This window comes from Sylvia atricapilla, chromosome 2, assembly GCF_009819655.1.
Source record: "Sylvia atricapilla isolate bSylAtr1 chromosome 2, bSylAtr1.pri, whole genome shotgun sequence".
Lineage (NCBI taxonomy): Eukaryota > Metazoa > Chordata > Aves > Passeriformes > Sylviidae > Sylvia > Sylvia atricapilla.
In genome coordinates, this window is record NC_089141.1 from 3645344 (window position 1) to 3659895 (window position 14552).

The following is a 14552-nucleotide window of genomic DNA, read 5'->3' on the forward strand; positions in this document are numbered from 1 at the left end:
CCCCAAAGGCCTCACGCTGCCCCACAGCCAGCGGGACCAGGTGAGACCGCCACCCCACCACCCTCAGCCCGGCCCCGGCCCGCTCTGTCACCGCCACCGCTCCCACCCCTGCCGGCCGCTCCTTCCCGCCCCCTCCTCACGCCGAGCCCGCTCCCGGCCGCTGCCCCGCCCCCTGCCTGCACCCACCTCCATTTGCTGGGCGCCGCGTCAATCAAGGAAACCCGCCGTTGGATTGGCTGTGGTGCGGCAGCGCTCCCGCCCCCCGGCAGAGGGCCGCGCTGGCGGCGCGGCGCGCAGGCGCGCACGGAGTGTTGTCCCGGGGGTGGGCATGTTCCGAGGAGAGGAGCGGCCGCCAGCGCGCCGCGGGGAGGGGGCGGGCGCGGCAGGAGGAGCGGGGCCGCCGCCGCCGGGGAGCCAGCCTCACTTCCTCGGAGTGCGGGGAGACCACAGCCTGCCGGGGGCTGCGAGCGGTGCCACAGACAGACCTGTGCGTGTGCATCTCTCTCTCTCTCTTTCTCTCTGTCTCTCTCTTTTTTGCATGTGCCTGTAGGACTCCGCACACACGCGCGCACATTCCCACCCACCCGCCGGGCTGTGCGGTGCTGGGCTGCGGGAGGGCGGCGCGGGCGGCGGGGCAGCAGCTCCCCACGCTCCCCGGTGGGGCAGCGCTGGTTTGCTCGGCGCCGGCAGCAGCCGCTCGGGGCAGAGTCCTGCGGGCGGCGGGGCGGGATGCGCTCCGGCGCTGGAGCCGCCGCGGCCGGAGGGAGGAGAGCCGGGTCCGGAGAGACGCGATTCGCCTGCGCTCCGCTCCGCTCCGCCGCGGGGGCTGAGGAGCCTCCCTGTCTGCTCCCGGCTCTCCCGGCGGCCGCTCTCGCCCTTGGCGGTGCCGGTCCGTGCCTGTGTGTGTGTGTGTGCCGCTGCCCTGCGGGTTGCTGCCTTCCTCTGCTCTCCGCTCCCTCCTCCCGCTCGCCCGCGGCCTCTTTTGTGTGCGGTGCCGGGCATGTGCCCGCGGACACGGGCAGGGGCGCGGCGCGGAGCCGGGCCGTGTGCCCCGCTCCCGGCCGCCGGTGTTGACCATAAATCCGGGATGGCTTCTGCCAAGGTAAACCCGCGCCAGGTGGGTTTACGCCGTCGGTCGTGAAAAGTTAAGCTTGTTCCTAAACATGCCCTGCTCTCGCCCTTTCCTGCCCGCGGAGAAGGAAGCGCTGCCTGGCAGGCTGCGGCGGGTTCTGTGACAAGATGTTGTCGGAGCGCCTTGTGATGAGCCTGTGTCTCTGTCCTTGCGGCCAGCTTGGCTCCCAGATGGCAAATTCCCTCAACGGCCGGAACCCGCGCAAGGGACGGATCCTGGGCTTCATCGATGCCATTCAGGATGCTGTGGGCCCCCCCAAGCAGGCGGCCGCCGACCGCAGGACTGTGGAGAAGACCTGGAAGCTTATGGACAAAGTGGTGGGTGTCTGTGTGCGACCGTGTATACACACACGGTAAAAAAAAATGGGGTTATTTAAATAGAAGCAAACAGCTTCTTCCTGCAGCTCTGGGTGCTGTGCTGCATGTGCCTCGGGAAGTTAGGGGATTTATGTTTTATGTTATTTAAGCATCATTTGTCTTTTTTATTATTTTTTTTATTTTTATTTCCTTTCCAGTGGCCTCTGGCTATGTTCTTTTTAAATCTTGGTTAGTGGAAAGAAAACAAATGTGTGTGTTTGCCTTAGGCTATTGTTATTTTCAGATCCTTGAAAATGACTCAAAGTTGAAGAGCTGTCCTAACCCAAAGCTGCTTAACTTAGACTAGTAATCACATATTCTGTGTGTTTCGTTTTGTGTGACTTTGTTAGTCTGCAAACAAGACCTCTGAAGTATGAAGCTTCACTGAAGCTAATTGTCCTGTGAGATGTGTTGGTGATGGCAGCAGAGATGTGTTTGTGCTTTTAGGAATGTGCGTGGGGACTGGGGGATGTCACTCTTGTCAGTTTAGTAAACAGATTAGTATGGCATGCCTAACTTTTTAAGTACGTGTTCTGCATTTTAATGACTTACAAGTACCTCTACTATTAATTTTGAAACTAGAAATACACTTTACTGAAACTCATTTTTCAGGAAGTGAGGAGATAGACTGTAGCTTTTTAGCTCTTATGCTTCCCCTCACCGTCCTGATACATTTTGTTTAGTGGTCTTTGAAATGACAGCTTGCATCATGATAAATTATCTAGGAGAGTGGTAGGAAGAGTTTGATTGTAACATGGCTTGCTGTTCAGGAGATGCACACGGGATGATACTTAAAAGCTTCCTCCTGGAACTGCTGAGCAGGGAGGATTACCACTGCCTGTTGATCTTGGGTCCACATGGCAATACAATTACCACTTTTTAACTCTGATTTTAGTGCAGCTCTTTGCTTTCCCCGTGGCTCTTGTGGAATAAGATGTTCAACATTTCTTAACGTTCATAATTAGTTGTGCTAGCAGGGTGGAGACTATTTCATGTAATATGCCTTTACAAATATTATTTTTTTGAAGTGCTGGAAGGCTCTTTTTTGATGCTTCAAGAACAGAACTCCATTTCCACTGTGGTTGCTGATAGCAATTATAAACTGAAACCCCAGCTTTAGTGAGAATGGGTATTATTACAAAGACTTTGTTGATGTTTTCCTGTCAATGGTCCGGATGCTGTGAACAGTGAGCTGTCTTTTACTAAGAACTGCAAGTATAAGTATTCAAAAGTAGATACTCTTCTTCAGTAGGAAGAAGTTTTCAGCTTGGCAACTCAGAATCTGGTTTGTTGTTGAAGCCACGTGGGGAATGTGGAGGTCTGATTTCCTTGTGTCAGGTCTTTTACAGATCTGTATGGTAAGGTTATTTATTATACAAACCCTGATTGGTTTGTATAATCACAGTTACCAGAAGGTCTTTATTCCACTGATTAGACTTCTGGATTGCTTTCACTCATCCAAAACAGGGTAACTGTATTTGTCACAGCCTGTCAGAACAGCCAGGAAGGCCTGTTTGGTAGAAGTCACTGGAAAGGCTGGACATTGTGCTTCCTTTTTCATTTTACTGGATAAGTGTCCTCAATTTGGATCTTTAATGTATCCTCTTTAAGCTGCTCTCAGTTAATCAAATTTTATTTTCAAATTGTATTAAAGTATACCAGACAGGATGATGTCATAGTGTGGGAATGCTCTAGCTTGTTGGTTGAGTTTGTAGCATTTGGTACTTGTAGTGAAAGGATGTGTTTGAGCAAATTTAATATGCTGGCAACAAAAAATTTAAATCTCATAGCCTTGTGTGGCAGTAAGCACAGGAAGGTCATTTTTTCCTCTGCCTAGATCAAACCCAGGGATTAAAATCAGAAATAGAAACCTGCTTGATCAACTGTTGTTTTAAATCCCATTTCTGGAGTGTGTCCTGTGACTGCTTTCTGTGGTGGGTCAGTGATCAAATTAATACCTATTGAGGGCAGTAGCTCTGCCAAGTCAGTGGGGTGCTACCCATAGTAAGGTTGTGCCTTGGAGGCCTATTTTACTTGTTGTAATAACAGTTATTATGCTTGTTTATTTTTTAACTATAGTAGCTGTGATTATCATCTTATTGATGTAATAAGGTAGCTGAAGTTTTCCCCCATTTCTAATGATGTTAAGAAAATGTGTAATGGAAACAAAGCAAAGCTTTTATCTTGACCAAACACTGAGGAAAGAGCAGTCTTAAAACCTAGTGGCAGGGCTCAATAATTCCTGGTTTGCATTTTTTCTTTTTTAAAATTGCCATCCTCTACCTTTCCTTCATTTCTTTCTGTAATTTTGTCCTCTGGCAGATGAGATTTTCTGTATTAATTACTTGTTTGCAGCAATAAGGGATTAACCAATACTACAGACATTGCCACGTTGTAAGAACTGGGAAGGTGTGTGTTTTGTGGTGTATGCAAAAATTCTGGCCACCTAGATACCATGCAAACTTCTTTGTCTAGAATTGGTTATGTGTCCTGCTTTCAAATTGTTCAGATTTCATGATAAGGTCAGTTTTCCATGGGCTGATACATAAGGTTTGAATAGGCAGAATATTGCAGTTCTGTTTGGGTGCTTTCTCTTTAAACTTTTATTATTGGTTTGGATTTTGAAAAAGAGTTCTTTATATTGGAATGTTGGAATAGTGCTCCTGCTTAGAGCCTTGTTTGTAAAAGTTACCATAAGCAACATTCTTGCAGGGTATATAAAAAAAAATCTGCATGTAGATAATCAGTGAATGTAAATTGCCTTCTGTCCGTGTATCTTTCCTTTTTGTACTTCATCCACTGGGATCTATACTTTTTGTGGTTTATTGGGATGTCTTATGTGAATTTACAGTGCTAACTGCATTATTAAAGGGAAAGCAACAGTTAGCATGAATGTCAGGTTTCTCTGCTGCTTTTCTCATAGGTAAGCAGTAGCTTTATCATTAGAACCAAAAATATTTTAATTCCCCTGCAATGCAAAAGATAGTATTTCTTTTATGGTTTAGAAGGCTAGCCTTGCTTTTTAACGCTTACATTGTATAAAAAAGTTGACCATATATGTTTGGACTTGTAGGAAGCAAGTTACTGTTTTTAAAACGTGATCTGTGTTTTAAAAAAGTTTGTATCCTGTAAATAAATGAAAAATGAATATTGTTAACAAATAATTCATGTCTTCCTTTAAACTGTGTATAAATTACATGAGAGAGACTGTAAACCTAATGGCTTTTAAAACCTAGACCCTAGCCATGTATTACTCTTAGAGAGTAATGGTATGTTGAGACCAACTTTGGGAGAGAATTACTACTATGTAAGCGTTGGAGTAGTTAGGTCTGTTTACTGCTTGGGCTTTTTAGAGTTGTCAGTGCTGGTTTTTTTCACACTTCACTCTTGTGGGATTCAAGCTGATAAAATCATGACACATTCCGAATGGGATTTTTTAAACCAGGTATATTTCATCAACTTTTAATCACTTCTCATTCCTCCTATGCACTGGGCCTGAAAAGTATTAAATTTTCTACTGTGAGGATTAACAATAATGCCTAGACTGTTTGGGTGTCCTGTCATGGCCCACCAGTTGCTTGACTCTGACTGTAAAAATGTGGATAGCATTGATTTGCTCTTTAGTAATTATTTAAGAGCAAACTAGAGTGCTTCTCCAAAGCTTATACTATACTTAGTGAGTAAAAGCTGTGTTACCTCTGCAGCTTGGTACTGTGGTTTTGTTTGAATTAACATCTGTCAGTGTCTGAGCATACAGAGCATGGTAGCTGGAACCAAGTGTGCAGTTGGTTAGCCTTTGCAAAACTTCACGTAATTGATTCTGTGGTCAAAGTTGGTAGGAAATCTTATGTCCTGTGTATGCTGCTTATGGGAGAAGAATACAAAATTAGAGAAACAGAGGCTTCTCTTTTTCTGATTGGAAGAAAGTAAAATTACCCTCCAAAGTCAAGTGCCCTTGTGTGTCTGTGGCATCAGCATTCTTGTTTATTCTTCCACTGTGGAAATGTATGGCTCAGTTGCAGTGTGGTAGCTGTTGAACAAGCTCTGTATTTTTAGGTAAACAGGTTGGTGTTTGGGCCACCTCTACTTATATTCTGATGTGAACTTTTTTTTCCTACGGAAAACGAAATGCATTGCAGTTAAGGTAACTTCAGAAGAAATCTGTGTGGAAGAAGCAGGATGCTCAAACATGGACTATTTTCCTTATTAACCCCTCCTGATTAACTTTTTCAGAGTTCATTGTTGGTTGCATTGGGTGTTGTGGCTTGCTGGAGAATTGTTTTGGTGTCTTAACTTCAGAGCTGCCTTGATGCTCTTTTTGATGTTTCTAGGCATTTTCTAGCACTTTTGACTATTTTGTGCAGCAGGGCAGAGGACACTGGTTCAGGTGGGCAGTTTGGAAGTGTAGCTCTGGAAGTGTGTGAGCACTGATGCTCCAGTTGTTGTGACCCATTCCCTCCAGCTGAAAACAGTGCTGAGCGGATGTCCTACTCATTAGATGCTTGCTCTGTTTTAGCTGAGTTACTTTCCTTGTATTGTCTTTGACTAGCCTTAGGTGTTTAAACAGATTGTGTTAATGCTGCTATCCTTTGCTTGAACCAGGATCCTTTTCTCAAATGAGTCAAAGGCTTTCAACTTTGCTTTAAAAAGTAAATAGAAGATAGTTTGTAGCAAGAGATGAATTGTCTGTCTCCAATAGTCCTCCATTACTCTCATCTCTGATGATGCTATGAAATAATGCCTTGTAATTTAGGTCAACTATCTTCAAAAGTGTTATGAGTAGTGGCATTTATTTTGGTTGGGGTAGGAGAGAATGGGAGAGGGGTTAATGTTTTTTCTGCAAAGGAGCTGGACTTAACTTGTCTGGAAGTTCCAGAGTTAACTGTTTCAAAATCAGTTTCTGGTAGATTAAGGTAATGCCTCAGTTTTCACCGAGTTGCACTCTTATTGTTTCTGTGATTCTGGATTAAGTACTTGGATTGTTCCCTGTGTGTGAGCTAGTGAAAGGAGCTTAATTTTGTCTCAGTTTGCCTCAAAAAGAGAGATATTTTTTACTAACTTGCTTACTGCTTTTCATTTTTTACCACTTGAGTGCTTGCTAAATATATACATGCTTACTTCCAGTCATAACAATACAAAAATCACACAGTGATATGATTCATGTCCGCTCCTAATGTGTTGGTGAGAATTGCCTTGTAAAGAGCAGCGTAGAGCTCTTTATTTTAGGGGCCTTGGGTTTTTTTTTTATTTTTTTGTATGTGTGTTTGTTTGTTTTGAGTTCTGTTTTCTTTTGAAGAAAGGTCTTGGCAAATGTTTTGCGTCAGCAGGTGTCATTTCTTATTGCTGACTTTTAATTGTGAACTGCTGTGGTATGTGTCAGGATATCCTGACTGGAAACCATATGGTTTACCAAACATCTCCTTACAGCCTTACTTCCTTTGAAGCCTTGTGTATTCTGTAAAGTGAAGGAAACCTTATACTACTACTTCAGTGGATCACTGACTTGAACATAATATTGATGTGTTTTTTTTTTTTCCAAGTATAATGCATCAAAACTAGTGAAGGTGTTGAAGAATTTTTGTGTGGCTTTCTTAAAAGCTTGTTCTAAAATGGAAGGTTGTGGTGATGTGGTGCATTTCTCTCTTCAAATTCAGCAGAAAGTGAAGCCTCATAAACTGTCTTGTATGTAATGATGTGAGACTGAAGAGAACTTTTTCTGGAACTTCTGAAAGAGAAAATCGTTCTTCCTTTTAATTGTATATTCTTTTTGTATAGCTGAATGGATTGGCTGCATATGCAACCAGCATATGCAAATTGCTTTTTTCTTGTTTGAGTATTTTAATGGTATTTCTAACATATATGAAATCACTTATTCTGCTCGTTGGCACATCTGGTCAAAAAGACAGACTTCAGAAAGATAATTAATTCTTTGTTCATGAGATTTAAGTTAGGGTTAATAAGTAATTCGGAATGATTGCAGCCTTCTGTGCTTGTGGTCTGCTCTCATTGCTAACTTCTTTTTCTGAATAAACATTTTGAACTTTCAGATGCTTTTTTCTCTTGTGCTTGTTACTTCAGAGAGTTGGAAGGCCTGATCAATGACAGATTCATGTCTCCTGTATTTGGTCTTGTGAAGAATGTCAGTCTGGTTTCAAGTTTTCACTAAACCAGAAATCACAGTGAACTCAAAGTTCAGAGGAAAAAAAAAATGGTTTTCATGAAGATTTTTCACTTCTGTATTTGGGATTCCAGTTCTTCTGCTAAGAAATTCATGTCTGTTTCTGCATGGATGATTTTCAGGTCTAGCTACACATGTAAGAATCTTTGGCTGTGTTTCTGACATCTCCTTAGAGAATTCTGTCTATCAGCCTAACTTCAGCGCTTTTCTGATCTTGAAAGAATGCTATCGTAGCCAACCTTTATTCTTTGAGCATCCTGCTTTAGACATCTCCTCACTTACAAATGGAGCCCTGTTGTCCCTTTTTTTAATCCTAATGACCTTAACTTTATCACATAAAATACAAACAAGTTATTTTCAGTTTCGAAGCTCTTGCGGTTGTCAGTTGCAGTTTCAGACTTCATTACTGGTCAAGAGATGATCAAATATGCTGTTTTGTTTCCTTCCAGCTTATTCTCACCTTTAAGGAGTCCTTTTATAAACCATTAAATTATTTGAGAGCTTAAATTATTTGGAATTTAGCAGTTTGTGTCTGGAAACAGCAAACTGCTGTTGTTCAGTCTCTGGACCACTGTTCAGCGTGTTGAACTGCTCATGTATTTGTATTTGCCTGCTTCTGTTTGTTTGTGGGTTTTTGTTTTTTTTTTTACTTCTGAGATGTAAATTTCTCTAGGATAAGGACTGTATGTATTACTTGGTCTAGAAGCTGAAAGAATAATAGAAATTGCTAAACAATCAGTGAAATGAGGAGAGCTGTTGCAAATGTCCTGTATTAAATACCGTTTCGAATAGTGCTAGACTTTTTAAAAACTTGTTGACTTTTGTCCACTCTCTCTCTGCTTTCCTCACTATGACCCCCTGTTACCTCTGTCTAATTTTACCTGGTTGTGTTTCTGCACTGTCTGTTTCAGACACAAACTATTAGTGTTTTCTTTGCTGTTTGGGGTGCATGAAGGTCTGTTAGTGGCAGCAGTTCTTTGGGCAGTGAATTTCTTAGTGGTGTAGGTGTTATCAATAATCATAGAGCTCTGAGTTTAGAGAGGGGAGCAGGACACAGGTTTGTTCCCCTCTCACCCAGAAAAGCTCAAGGATGCATTTTTTTCAAGTTGATAGTAGTAGGAATCTACTTTCAGCAGTATTAAGATATTTTTATAACCTCATTAGTTACCTTAAAAGAACCTCCAAGTCACTAATATATAATGTGGCAATCTCCAAATGATGACTATAAAACTTTTATACCACATGGTCTTGATTTTTTCATAAGTATTTGCATATGTGCAGCTGCACACACATCTAGAATGTGTCCCTATGCAGTGTTTTAGCCTGAATAGCTCAGTGGGACAGCAGTCAAAAACCACCTGTTACTTTTAGTCTCTTTTCTTTCTAGAACAGAACATTACAGGACAAACCATCAGAAAATTTAGATAGCCAGGAGACAATTCTAATCTTGTTATGTTAAGGAGGTGTAGGAAACAAAAGGTACCTTTCTCTTCCATTAACATTTCCAGTGGAAACTAGATTCAAATAAAGGTATTCTGTTAGTTTGAACTTACCCTCTGAGTTACATGAATTCAGTTTGTGCCATTTGGGATCACAGTAATTCCAAGCCCATTGAGATGCTTTCTTCTATTTGGTTTAAGTGGCAAAGTTTTGGCAGTGAAGGAGCAGCAGGGGTAGTTTTGCTGAGGCACTGCCAGAAGCTTCATCCCTGTCCAGTAGAGCATCCAGCTGAAGATGGACTTGCTGCTGGCTAAGGCTGATTCCTTTGGCAGCAGTGGTGCCTCTGGGGTGGTGTCTTAAAGCAGAGGGGAGAAAAGCTCCTGTGCAGAAGCAAATTGCAGCTGGGGAAGAGGGCAGCGAGGATATGTGCGAGAAACAACTCTGTGGCCATGCAGCTCTGTGAAGGAAGTGTTCTGTGTGCTGGAGCAGCAATTCCCCTGCAGCCCATAGTGAAGAACAGGCAGGTCCACAGTGTGACATTGACTGTAGGCCATGCAGGATCCCATGCCAGAGCAGGCTGATGCCTGGAGGAGGCTGTGGTGGAGCAGGCTCCTGGCAGGACCTGTGGTCCCATGGAGAGAGGAGCCCACGCTGCAGCAGGTTTCCTGGCAGGACTCGTGACCCTGCAGAGGATCTATGCTGGAGCAGTCTGTTCCTGAAGGACTGCACCTTGACCCCTGTGGAGGGGATATGTTCTTCAGGAGTTCATGGAGAACTGTGGTCCATGAGAAGGACTCACCTTGGGAAGGTCCAAAGATGACTGTCTCCTTGAGAGGGAGCCCTGTCTGGAGCAAGGGAAGAGTGTGAGGAGTGGCAGAGGCAAGATGTGATGAACTAACCACAGCCCCCATTCAGCATCCCCCTGTGCTACTGTTGGGGAGGAGGTCGAGTGAAAATGAAATTAGGAAAATGAAATTAGGCCCAGGAAGGAGGGAGCAGGGGATGGAATGTGTTTTTAAGGTTTGGTTTTATTTTCTTGTTAGCCTGCTCTGATTTGATTGGTAATTAAATGAATTAAGTTCCCCAAGTCGAGGCTAAGTATTTTAATATTAAGTACCTGTGACAGTATTTGGTGGATGATCTTTTCCTGTCCTTGTCTTGATCGTGTGAGTCTTTTGTTATAAGTAGGGGAATGAGAAAGCAGCTTTGGTGGGCACCTCCTCATCCAGCCAAAAGCAAAGCACTGAATTTTTATTCCAGCCAGGAGCCGGAAATAATCAGTTTATATTACTTTTGTTTCCTGCTTTACGATGTTTTTGAGTACCTAAAGTCTGTAGGCAGTAACTTTTGAACCACTGTCACCGTTCAGACCATTTTCTTATGTGCAGAGCTTCCTAAACTCAATTTCCCTAGGGTCTGAGAGGCTGTACTGTTGGATAAAGAAAAGAGAGCCAGCAGATGACAAAGTCATTTCTGTCAGTTCTTAGTAGATAAACACCTGTAGCTAAGTTAACCTGCAGCAAACAGATCTGTATGAAAGTACTGCTCTTGGCATTTGTTGTATGCTGTGTTTTGGTGTGCTCCTTAGCATACATTAGACAGGAAAAAACATACTTTGGGGGCAAACTCACAAAGTATGTAGGTAAACTTGTTTGCTTTTTATAGGTGTGACAAGATTAGGTCAAATTTTGCCTCTTTTGACATTATGTTGGAATTTCACAGAATATAAATGAAGTAGGATTTAATTCTTTGGTGTTGGAGGTTAGAGAAGTATGTTATACCTGATAAATTTGAAAATATCAGATCAGTTTTTGTTGCAATGGATTTCTTGCCTTTTACATTCTCTTGTTTTTTGCTTATAGGTCAGATTGTGCCAAAACCCAAAGCTTCAACTTAAGAACAGCCCACCTTACATACTTGACATTCTACCTGATACTTACCAACATTTGCGACTTATCCTGAGCAAATACGATGACAACCAGAAACTCGCACAACTCAGTGAGAACGAGTATTTTAAAATCTATATTGACAGTCTTATGAAAAAATCAAAACGGGCCATAAGACTCTTTAAAGAAGGAAAGGAAAGAATGTATGAAGAGCAGTCACAGGACAGGTAAGTGAAATGCTTAAATATGCAGTAGATCGTCTGGTCTGTCTCTGTTCTTAATGCTGCTGTCTGCAGCCGTTGTGTTTTAACATTCTTAATTATTCAAAGGGCAGAAATATTTATTGCTTGGGTTCATTGACCCTGCAGGTCAGTCAGTAATTTGCTGGATTTGTTTCACTCTATGCTCTTATCTGTCACTTTGTGACCTTTAAAACCAAGTGCATTTTCTTCATAAAACATTCATTTCGTTGTAATTACTTATTCTCAGGGCTTACAGTATGTAGTTTTTCCTGTGGTAGAGAGTGACTGTTAATTTGGATTGAGCTTGACCTCCCTCCCTACCCTAGATCCTTAAACTTTGTGAGCCATGATGGATAGGGACCTAGAGTTTTCACAAGTGAGGGAATGAAGCAGAACGACAGTCACACTTTTAAAACATTGTGTGATTTTGTGGTAAGGTAGTAATAATGTTAGTTTCTTGCTGGGAAACCTTTTCAGAAAGCTAATGGAATCTTGATTTGCAGTGGTTCAGTTTTAATAAAAGGAGTTAACGACTGCTTTATCTGCACTCTTAGTGATAACTGTAGAGGTTTTTAATATTTGATTTGATTACCTAATACTTTAAAAACTACTATTTCAGGAAATTCTGTGCAAGATCTGCAATCTTATTTTGGGGAGAGGAGGATACAACATTGTTGTGGCCATTAGTCTTTGCCTTGTGTGGTATTACTGTAAATCCATTCAAACAAAAGAGATGCTGCTCTTTCGGAAGTCTCTCCTTTTTTTAAAGGAGATAGTGGGGAATGAGATGTCAAGTGAATGGAGGATTGAATTCCTGTTCTTCTGTCTGTCTGCACTTGAGCTCTGATGCAGGCGTGGTGGTGGTATAGTTTTTACAGCTGGTGAAATTGGTTGGTAGAAACAGTGAAATGTCTACATTCTTGTAAATGTCACCGCCGTTATGTTTGAATTATACATATGTTCCTTCCAGATCTTTGGCAATGATTGTAGCTGTTCAGTCTACTGTGGTAGTCTTTTGGGCTTGGGAGGGTGTCTGAGATTTGCTTGACATCTAAGGACTTTTTTCTTAAAGTACATCAAGAACTGTCCAAGTGTGAATATACTTAGGCAAAAACGCTCCAAGAGGAGCAAAAGACACTGTTTAAGCTGTTTTTAGTGATAAGTAAAGATTTTGATGCATGTCTGGTTTTCTTGTGTTTGAATTTGCAAGTGTGTAAAGCAGTGATTTATTTCACTGTAGATGCATTCTTACCAGAGCTCCTGGGAGAGTTGTTCATCACTGAGCCTGTGGCTGCCTATGTTAGGCATCCAGTTTGGTGTATGGACAGAAGTCATTGTGTTTCAGAGGAAATAAGAATTTATTGTGACAAGGGAAATTTGGCAGAAGTAGTTGGATTATAGAAGGAGACTCTATTTTTACTTAGCTGTGTTGTATGAAACTCTAATCTATTTACAGGTTTGCTTAATGTTAACAAAAATTAAAGCTAATTTCAGTGTCACTTTTTCAAAATACTTGCTATAAGCTCTGTACAGTCATTCTGGCAGTATGTTAGTAACCCCATCTAGTTCCTAGAGTTGCTTCTTTCCAGTTACCCATTTCATTTCCTGCATTAGAGTAATAGTGGTGATAGAAGAACATCTTTTTTGAAGCTTAGAATTTTTGAAGAAGGTGTAGTTAGCATATTTACTGTCTATTTGGGCCATTCTTATGAGATGGTTGGAGAGGAGGGATATTAAACCAAATCATACTAATGAAGCATACCGAATTATTGTAAATATTTCAGGCTTTTAAAATTAGTATATCAGAAGGTGACAGCTATCTTATTTTGCTTCACTGATAGAGTTCAGAGCTTGAGAAAAGGAGCATAATAGAAATGTTTTTTCTTGTGTTCAAATTGTTTGTTGTGTTTCCTATACAAATTGCATTCTGACTCTGTCAGAACGCTTAAATGAAAAAAAAAACTGTAAGCTTTACTTCATTAGATCATAACCCATGTCATTCCTAGTTAAAGTCTGTATCTTTTTGATTTCAGTGCATCCTCTTTCATCTGCTGGTGGTGTTTAATCTGTGTGTCCTAGTTTTAAGTTGAATGAAGGTGTACTTGTTTGCTGAGCCATATGCCTAAGTATCTGAGCACTGCTAAGCAGTGCTTCAATATACTTGATCATGCTGATTCTTGGTAACTTAGGAAAAGAAATTTTTAATGTTTAGCCTCTTTGGTTCCAAATATGCTTACATTAGCCTTATTTGTTAGCATTATAATGTAATGGTAGCAGTGGTCATTTAAAGATTGTATTTTTGAAGATGCTTCTAAAATGACTGTCAAATTAAAGTAGTCAATTTGTTTTAGAAATATTGGGAAATAGTAAATTTTGGAAAATGGTAAGGGAAATATTGGCACCTGGATGGTTTCTGTGGTTTTCATTCTTATTCTCTTTTGGTTTCTGGATAAAAGGGTATAATGGAAAATAAATGCTTCATTCTTCATAAATTTGATTGGTATCATTTTAACCTATTAGCATTATTGACTATTCTTAATTTATATAGTGGCAGTACATTTAGGAACCAGTACCAGTATACATGTGATTTTATTTGTGTGATGACACACAAATTGCTCTATTGTCAATAGTTTATCGTGAATTTTAGTTTTCAGAAATCCTGTGAATGAATTCTAGTTTTCAAAGATCCTGTGGATGAAACAAGTTAAAGAAGCAGCACTAATACAGTGTAAGCTTTTGTGTTGGCCATTTGTACAAAATGTGACTGGCACAGTATCTTGTTTCCATATCAAACACATGTGATAGCCATTTAAGAGTAGTTGGTGCTGTCATTCTCCACTGTATTGGATAAGTCTTGCTAAGAATAGAAAACAGGGTTTGCAAGTTTGTATCTTGTGCTTAACTGCATCTATTTTCTGAATATGGTGCCTTCTACAAATCCTTTCATTCTTCTTGCTTAATGCAGTAAGAGATAATGTCCACTAAGTTCTGTAAATTGTACTAGATATAGGCTGCACAGAAGTCTTTTTATGAATTAGGTAATTTTACTTTTTGTCACAGATTTTACTTTTTAAAGAGTTATTAATGAAGGCTTATTAGAATTACAGGTTCAAGCTTATCTACTCTTAAAAAGCTTTCTCTGTCTTGGAGGGTTTGGGGGTTGTCTTTTCTTCTTTTTGTTGGTTTTCTTTGTGCCCTTTGTTTGTTGAGAAATAAACTAAAGCTGGAAAGCATCATTTCTGTGATGTCCAAACTTCCTTCCCTTATGCTGTATTCCAGAATTTGGCGTTCAGAAAAAGTTGAAGGTTTGTAGAGTGG

The 14552-nt window shown here is 41.3% G+C and overlaps 1 protein-coding gene across 1 annotated transcript in view; it reads left to right on the plus strand.

Annotated features, from left to right (window-relative positions):
• Window positions 1–351: 351 nt before the first annotated feature.
• The window catches only part of CBLB (Cbl proto-oncogene B), a 121298-nt gene continuing 107097 nt past the window's right edge, over window positions 352–14552 (plus strand). The window contains 3 exon segments of the mRNA XM_066340687.1: window positions 352–487; window positions 1291–1449; window positions 10969–11219. Of these exon segments, the coding sequence (XP_066196784.1) occupies window positions 1303–1449; window positions 10969–11219 (398 nt within the window). The 5' untranslated portion in view covers window positions 352–487; window positions 1291–1302.